Source organism: Gymnogyps californianus, chromosome 5 (assembly GCF_018139145.2).
Source record: "Gymnogyps californianus isolate 813 chromosome 5, ASM1813914v2, whole genome shotgun sequence".
In the NCBI taxonomy this organism is placed as follows: domain Eukaryota; kingdom Metazoa; phylum Chordata; class Aves; order Accipitriformes; family Cathartidae; genus Gymnogyps; species Gymnogyps californianus.
Window position 1 is genome coordinate 44,192,027 of NC_059475.1, and position 9,284 is coordinate 44,201,310.

At 39.8% G+C, this 9,284-nt stretch overlaps 1 protein-coding gene across 1 annotated transcript in view; it reads left to right on the forward strand.

Annotated features, from left to right (window-relative positions):
• MIPOL1 (mirror-image polydactyly 1) overlaps nucleotides 1-8,085 on the forward strand; it is a 165,151-nt gene extending 157,066 nt beyond the window's left edge. The window contains exon 13 of the mRNA XM_050897480.1: nucleotides 7,693-8,085. Within this exon, the coding sequence (XP_050753437.1) occupies nucleotides 7,693-7,759 (67 nt within the window). The 3' untranslated portion in view covers nucleotides 7,760-8,085. The remainder of the gene's footprint in view (nucleotides 1-7,692) is intronic.
• The last annotated feature ends 1,199 nt before the right edge of the window (nucleotides 8,086-9,284 follow it).

The window sequence follows — 9,284 nt, forward strand, 5'->3', positions numbered from 1 at the left end:
TAGTTGAGCTTCAGCAAGTCATTTCACTTCTCTGTATGCTGTTTTGCCACATAATACACATAATGCAAAATAGACCTGATGTCTGCCTTTTAAACACTTTACTTAAAAGTTCTGACCATCCCTCCATGTTGTGAGCATTCAAAGCAAAGAGTATTTGCTTTTCTGAGATTGTATTGCTCTCAAGAAGAAGATGGGAAACAGTTCAGAGACAGAATAAGCTTGCCTGTGATTTGTGGCTCTCTCGTGATACCAAACATCATTACCAAAGAGCAGGACTAGTGTTCATCAGGAGTTGATAGGAAGTAATATTTTTCCCTCTTCAAATGAATAAATACTATGACAGAATACTTTCTATGGGGAAGGTATATTAGCGTAAGGTAAAACTGCTAGCTTTTCCTAAGCAGATGACAGAGACTTCCAGGAAGTATTTGGCAGGAACATCCAGGAGACCCTTGCCTATTCGTATCAGCACAAACTTCGTGGAAATACTGTCACTGTAAGGAGTAGGCTTTGATGTCAAGATTTCGCCTAAAAAAGAGACCAGCTGTGACACCAAATGTGTGGAAACAGTAATTGTCAGTGCTAAAAGTAATTCAAGCTTATGGAAAGAGCTATAGAAAAGTTTTTTCTTGCACAAATAGAAGTAGTAAGCTTTGCATAAAATTGGCATATAAACTGTTGGACTCAAGCTGGAGTAAGTAGGTGAAATTCTGTGATCTGATTAAATAATCTGATGAGTATCATTTGGCCTTAAATATGCTAATATATCCTCTATTTCAGTTATTGTTGTTTTTTTAACTCTGTAATATCAGCCACATGCTCAGATGTGAATGGTCCATCCAATAGTGAGAGCCTGGTCTATATGATAAGCATGTTGTAGATCTCAGTGTACTGAAATACAGATGAGGTTACAGCATAGTTGTTTCAGGGTTTATTTTTCTTTCTCATAAGCTCATTTATTTTAGGCAATCAGTGTATGCTGTCCTGAGAAAGCATTTGAAAGCAAAGGAGCGATACCTTCCACAAGGTGACATTAAATCCAGCATAGATGCAAAGTCCTGATTTTGTATCATCCTGTACTGTGTAGCAATCTACATCAGTGCAAAGCAGGGTGAAATGCTGTCAAAATAGACCAACTGTGTTTACCACTCACTTTTCCTGCTGCTAGTGATGGCACAAGGTGAATAGTAATGGTGAGCTAGCTCATAATCTTCCAAACAGAAGGTAGAGAGCAAACAATTTGACAAGATTAGTTATTGTGGACCACAGATAAAGGCTTAATATTTTAGCCAAGGCCTGTGTAAGCCAGGTTTATTTTGAAATATGTCTGCTGTCAGGAGCCCAACTGGCTGTATTTACTTCTAAGTTTAATCATATACAGAATTACTCTTTTGGGTTGAGAAGACGCTGAAAGGGATTTAATAGGAATGCTTGTTTTGTGACAGTGCTTTTCAGAGGCAGAATGGTTTGCCCTGCCAAATTTAAGGCCTGTAAGTTTAATGGAACATACTTTTTGGAGTGACATTACAAACAGTGTTGGGCAGGCAGGAATTGGCGGTGGTGCCTGGAGTGATTAGATTCAACACTGTGGTCTACCACGGTTTAGAGCTCGCTGATGCTGCTAAATCAGTCTCTAAGACTTGTGTTTTAAGACCAGAAAGGACCATTAATACCAGTCAGTCCAGCCACCTGTCTAACACAGGGCACCGAATTTTACTCGGCAATTCCTGCATCAGGTTCAAAACCACTGCTGAACTCCAGCGTGTCATTTAGAAAGACGCCTAGTCTCCGATCCAAAAGATGCAGAGGGAACTTTGTTAAGCAGAGAGAGGCAGCCTGGTGCATCTGAACCATATGTAGTCTTTACCACTATGATGATTTATGAAGGAATTGTTACAGACTGGTGTATGACCATTAAATGCAACTGGCAAAGTTTTTTAGTGCGTCGATCAAAAATTATTATGGTTCAAAAGGCAAGCTTTTGAGGTGGCAAAAATAATACCTGAATTGAGGAATAAGAATAATTAAAGATTCACTTGAACCACCCAGAGGTAAGAGCGCGATGTGTCTGTAGCGTGATAGATAGGCCACTCACTGCAAGGTCATACCCTTACATTCCAATGAATATTTAAGCATTTTATTCAATCGAAGCAGCCTCAACATTTGAAACTGAGAACAAGCTACCCTAGCACCTAGTGTTAGCACACTGCTACTCCCTTGAGAGGGAAGCAGCTTGGGTCCAGTTCACTCGTACAGATAATAGAGCTGAACCAGTTTCCTCCAGCCTCTTGAGTAAATGATCCTATCCAAGTGACTGGTTTCTGGGCGAGACTAGTATCACAGCAGCCTCCCCTCTCTGTGTCATTTGTTTCCTTGACTTTTACAGAAAGTGCCTGAAAACGAGTACTCCATTTAGGATTTGATGAAATATATCCAAGAGGAAGACTGAAGGAGAGGGAAAGGAAAGGATTTTTTTTATTCTAAGATGAAATTAAGTGCATTTGTTTGTATGACCACTCTCCGAACAGCCATTCACTGAGCTCTACTGCTAAACTACTTGTAATGCTTTTGTCCAATGCATTTTATTTACTTAATGTATTTTCAAATGCTTGGTTTCTAAAGGGAATTAGTGTTAGCAACACACATTCCACAAGAAGCCAGAAATCACTCAAGTAAGGCCATCTTCATAGCCTAAGCCTAATCTTATCTACTGGAAAGATAACCAAGGGTTATAGTTTAGGTTTATAAGCCTTTATATAGCATTTCAAAATCCAGGAGGGTTTTGTTTTTATCACTGAACTCCTCCATCTGCAGGTAGAAGCTATTGTTTTCAGCTAGTCTATGTATTGCTTTGCAGATTAGGACATAGGCTACTTGAAGGATGCCCTTTTCTTTCAGCTGGGTATCCATTTTGGCTATTTCTGGGGCATGATGCCCTGGAAGATCAGTCTGTGACTGTATAACTGTCATATTCAGAACTTGTGGATAAAGGCCACTGCTCTCCTTTGAGGTGAGTTCCTTTGGCCAGAGATGGAGCAGTGTGGGAGGATGTACTGATCTATGTGGATTTATGCAGTTGCAGAGTTTTTACTGATTCCAAGCTACAGTTTAGAGCTAGACTTCTTCAGCAGAATACGTGAAAGAGTAGAGCAAGCCAAAAATGCGCATAAGAGTCAGCAGTAGAGACCAATACATAACATTTTTGCAACTATACGTCCAGCTTCTGGGCTCCCAGAACAAACTTCTCTGTCAGTAAGGATTTTAAGTCTGCTTTATGGAGGCTGAGTCTAAAACCAAAATGATTTATACTCAAGGGAGTAAAGCTTTGTAAGGCTTTGCTGAAAATCAAAGCAGATTGTCAAACAGTTCAGGAGCTACATAAGAATACTCCATATAACAACATACACTCCGTACAAGGATTTTGTCAGATGTATGCATAGGTGATAAGAGAGCACAGTTTGAAATAACTGGAAGAGGAGTTAAGAATGGTTGAGAATTCGTCTTGGGGAAGACACACCTAGCAACGTTCTTGTTTAGGTAGCCTTCCTCTGAAGATGAGGACCTTCTTAAAGCTTAGCAACACTTTTAAAAGTAAATATTCGACCTGGTAATATCATAGCAGCAAGCCCTTCAAGGAAATCTTTTTATTTCTGTATTAAAACAGATTCACCTGCTTAATTCCAAATTTATATTGAGGAGGAATTAAGCCACTGCAATTCAAGACTCTTCACAATGATGCATCTTTTGCTAACTTAAAAATAATGATGGACCAGATGTCCCTTTCCTAATTTGTGGGAGTTTTTTATTTTTCCATTTCATGGAAGCACTGAGATGAGCATTACAGAAGTAGGTAGTGTAGATGAAGAATATTTCTAGCTCTCATCTTTCTGCTTTTCATGGATGCAAGTTCCATGTATCCCAAAAAACACAGGACTTTTTGACTTTGGATATGTGCAAGTCAGTATAAATAAAACCAAAGTTGTACCTATCCATCTGAATACATAGTTTGTTCCTGTATTTTATATGTCATTTTGTACTCATATTGCATGCATGCATACAGTAATTGTGGAGAGAACGCTGAAGTGGCATTTGCTAAGAGAATTTATTTGTTAAGGGACAGATTTTCTAGAATTATTTAAGTACCAAGAAATAGCAAAGGTCACCTACTGGGATTTTCCAGAATCTCTAAGCAAGAAATTGAAATCTGTGAGAATGAGGAGTGAGACCTTAAGAGGCTTTGTTGAACATTCCTAAAGGTGCCTGTCTGTCCTTGCACATTTGGACCTTCAGCACTGCAGCAGAGTTGCCCACCGTATCATTCTTCTGTCTGACCTAGAATACGAACCCAAATACTTTCTTCTTGAATTACTTGTTTGGTTGCTTCATGAGATGCAAATTCAGTGAGGGTCCATGCTTACATCTCAGAAGAAGATAGTGTTATATTGTGCATTTAATTTATACTATGAGGACTGTTTCCTTCACAAGCAAAAAAACAAATGTCATTTGTTAAATCTGTGGCTTAGGATACAGTCAAACATAGTACTGCTTTCAGTTAAGTAAAATATGGTGAGATTATACTGGCAGATATATCATGATTGCACAAAGTAATAAAAGTTGCTTTCTTCAGGTCGGTGCCTTCCATATTTTGAATAAAACTCTGCAAACACTGAGACTTTTAGGGTAGTTCCCAGCACCTCTAGATATTTAAGTTACCTTTGATCTTGAGGTATAAGACTATTCCTTCAGTTTACTGCAGATTAAAATGCTCAGCCTCCAAAAGGAACTGCCTGCAGCATCCCACCAGGCTGGGTACAGAGTCTTATCAACAAGGGGCGATTCTGCCACCCTTACCCCTTGCAGGTAGTATACCTCATTGACACAAACAGCCTTGTTAGCTGCCTTTTATTACTCACAAAGAAAAATGTTGCTTAGTGTGAGTCAGGATGGCAGAGTTGGGCCCTTGGTGAACAAAGAGTCCAGGATTATCGTTCCGAAAAGCCCCCTGAGGCCTGTATCAAGAGTTATTAACCACTGATTCAGCCCATAGCATTATTTTGTAGGCTTAAGTGGGATTTCAGTGGTATATTGGGTCTTGTGTCTGTGTAGGGGTGAATTTTGCCCTCTGTTATTTTATCTTATAAATAGCTGTTACAGCTTCTCTTCTACATTATTGTTTAAATCTCTTTCAAAGGTATGGTTTCTTAATCCCCTGCTGCTTTTTTTTTTCTTTCTTCTAATAAAGAATAAATAAATTTGCAAATCCACACATGACTGAAACAAAAGGCAAATAAGCCCTGCACGGTTTGTATTTGGTGTGGGATACCTCATTTCGATGATTTCAGTCATCATTCATTTGAAAAGCAGAAGCTATGATTGTTAAGCCTCATTATTTTCAATGAAGCCTGACAGTTTCAAGGTTAAACAGAAGACAGCTACTTTCATCCCAGTGGTATTTCTCTTCAAACATGGGCAGCTCTTCGCTAACTTGTTCTGCTCTGGTGTGCAGTGTCATTGCTTGGTCACAGAGTGGTGCACATCTAAGCCCGATTGCAGGACAGTGTGTAAGCAGTGACCTCCAACCTATGTCTCCCCGAAAGAAACCTCAATTATTGAAGTCATTTTTCCCCCGCTTGTATAAGCCACAGAGTATTTCTTTTTAACTGAACAGTGATTTAAATAGGCCATGATCTCAGATTTTACTATTTTTCTGCTGTCTCCCAGAAAACAATTTGCAGCCCAAACCTTCTGTTTGTCCAGACAGTTTGAAATGTTTCTCCTGTGCTTTATGTCTCTGAAGCACATTAGAGAGGGTGCTAGTGTGAGAGAGAGAGACCTCCAGTGATAGTAAGTGGCTGAGAAAGCTGCAATGCTTCTGAACATACATGCTGTTAAAAGGGAGGACTGATCTGCCATTGCTTTCTGAAATTGCACATGGACTAACAACTGATTTAACAGGGAAACTTCTCAGTAAGAGAGGCTGAGGAAACTATGACCTACCAGTAACTGAGTTAAAACCCTTAGAATCCAGAAAACATTGATTTATCCACTGTGAGAAAACTTTCAGGAGCAAATAACTTGTGAAAGCCCTGACTTCATACTTGCGTGGACTGACTGCACTGAGTTATGACTGTCTGGGTGCTGCCTCCCTAAAGACGAAGAAGTGCAGTAGATGTATGTTACAAAAACAGGAAAAATGCACTAGTTGCTTAAAAAGGAAAAGTGATACTTGGAAAACTGAAGGGAGAGGAGTAGCTAAGCAGTAGTTTTTCACCTGTGCTTTCACTCCTTTAGAGTCCCTGTGGAACAGCTAGAACTAGCTGAACTTTCCACATACATTTCCTGGTGGCTGATAATTGCATTAGGGTGGTGAATTCTTAATCTCGTTTCAGGAATTAAGTCACCTGGTGTGTACAATGAAAGGTGTAGCTTCATGGTGCTTGGTGGTTCCTGGAAAACAAGAGTGTTTCAATACGTACCGTCTGTGTTAGTCATGACTTGTGGCAATAAATCCAAGACGTGTTAACTAGTTTTCCTGCACTGAAGTTACTAATGCATCCATGAGATAAAATGAACTTTGCAGTTTTGATAAAGCTGTGTTATTTTTATTTCCTATCTGCGTTCCTCATGTTGTGTAATATATTAAAAAAAAAAAAACACCTGTCTTTTCAGATAAGAAAAAATGGTCAACTTTGCAACAGTGAATACAGCTATTTGAACCTGCAACTTTTTATCCATTATGGAAGCTGTCTGTATAATATGCTGGACATGGCTCTAAAAGTGTTCTACTATACACAGTGTCTGCTTTTATATAGTTAGTTTATTTGTGGGAGAGCTTTCATTGAAGGATTCCATAAAATACAGAAAAATTGAAGAAATAGCTTGAATGCATGATTACTGGAGTGCTGAAGATAAACATGTGCAAATGGAAAACCCTGAACAAATTTAGCCCTTTGCATTTGCCTACATACTTTAACAAAAGGAAAGGACAAATTAAGCCAGTGAAATGCTGGACATGCTTGTAGCCTATGCCTTAAAGCTAAGAGAGGATTAGGCGACTCTCTGTTCTACTTATTTAGACTGTTAATTTTTCTGTAGTTGTGTTGACATAATAATCATACAGGCCACCTTCAAAATATCATCATCCACATCCTCAGAAACTTGGCTTGTTGTGTACTTTGAAAAAGTTTTTGACATAAAACACATGGGGGTTTAGGCATAAATTTATAAACTGGACAATAAAAGTATCTGTTGCATAAAGAGCAGAGTATTTTTTAAGGGGAAGCAACAGCTAAGTGTTAACATTTAACAAAAGCCATGGACCACTCATATTTTAAAAAGTGTGAGAACTGAATGTCCTGCTTACACCGAAGTGTGTATGCGCCACAGGATTGCTGCACAGGGTTTTGTGTGAATGCCTTACGGGGACCTCAGATACTACATATACTACAAAAGAAAAGTGAGTTGATATATATCACTGACTGCAAATGGGTTGGGTTGTAGGTTAAAAAGTTTTCCGTAAGTTGTCTGCATTTTCCCTTAATGTCTGTCTTTTACAGTAGTGCTTTGTTTCTGAGCGTGACCACCACCAGGACAGCTTGGTTCAGTGCAAACACTGTCTCTTTCAGCCAGAACATTCCTAACGTTAGCTTCCTTTTTTTTTCTCTCCTCTCCCTCTCCCCTGCCCCCTCTCAGGTTGGAAAGGCTGGTGGACGTCCTGAGGAAGAAGGTTGGAGCAGGGACCATTAGGACCGTGATCTGATTGAAAGCTCTAGTCTAAGGAAGCATTCACATCTGGTGACCAGGCTGCTTCATTCAGCACTGTGTAAACACTAAAGCCTTAACTTAGCAAACAGTTGTTAGAAGTGGGACACTCCAGCGACATTCCAAGCTGAGATAAAATCAAATCATAAATGTTTAACTACTTTGCTGCTGAGTTCTGTGATTTGTTGAAATGTTTCACTGCAAACATATATTTGTTTTTAAGCAGATGCATTGTGGCACTGTGTACTGTGAAAAATGATGTAGATGCTTATTTTAACAGTCTGTCCTCTCGGTGTTACTAGACTATCGTCTGCTGCAAGGCACAGCTTGATCGTGTTTGTTTTCAAATGCTGCAGGCTTCAGGTGCAAAATCCTGCAAAGCAGTTTCAAAATTTAAATCTCTTATGTTATTTGTGAGACTGCAAACAGTCCAGTATTTGTATGTTAAATATATTAATTGATAAAGTAGGTTCACATTCAAGAAATATCCCTGGCTAGTATATTGGAGATTTTTTCCTCCTTACTCATAGCCCATTGAATTGCAGCTAGTGACTGTGGCTACATCTAAGGGAAGGGTACATCATAGCTTTATGCAATGGTTGAATAGCTACTGCTAGTACATGGCATTTTCAGCGTACATGAAAAAGAAATGTACAGTTAGGTTTCACTGGAAGTACAGCTTCATAAATTGCAACATGAAAGCCTTGTGACATAGTACAGTGTCTCAGACAGTGGGGAAGATCTCCTGTATCGTTTTCAGTCACTCCTCTGTCCTTTCCTGTGAGGAAAAATCTCTCAAATATTCAGAAACCACCTTATAGAGTTAAAATTCGCCTTTTCAGTGTAAGGTGGGTCCCTCACCCCTTTCCTACATGACTTTTTGCCTGCTTCTTCTAGACCTCTGATTGCTCTGCAGTGCAGGAGTACCATCCAGGTTGCGTTTGAGGCCAGACTGCCAACCCTCTGCTTTGTGTACTCCTGAAGTGCCCTGGGACTGAACTCAAAGGCTGAAGGATAGACCTCTACAGGGAGGGGAGAAATTGAGGGGTGAGGAGGAAAATTTCGGGTACACAGACATTACAGACCTCACATATACAGGAGAGTTGGACCTAGTTGTATTTGTGACCCAAACATCTCCCCGTATTCGGTATGTCTCTGTCACATGACCAAATGTGAGCAGAAGGGTCAGGTCAGCGCTCTCGTATAAACCTGCTCAAGAAGGCAGCTGTAATCTCTAAGCAGCCCAAATTCAGTGATGAATCTCAGGAGCATGGTAGGCTTTAAGCTACTCCCAGGACCAGCCAGCTCAGGCAGGGTGGATGTAGCTCCTAAGGCTTCCACTTGCCTACTCTGCTTTGTGTTTAATGTTGTTATGCTGTCTTCCCTCTTAATGTTTGCTTGTGCAGATGTCATGATAGGGCAGTCTAGCTGAAGAAAATGAAATTTTAATTTTGGATAGGGGGAGATATTTCAATGCTTGTTTTTCCTTTCAAGCACTTCCATGTTAAACCTCCATCATCTGC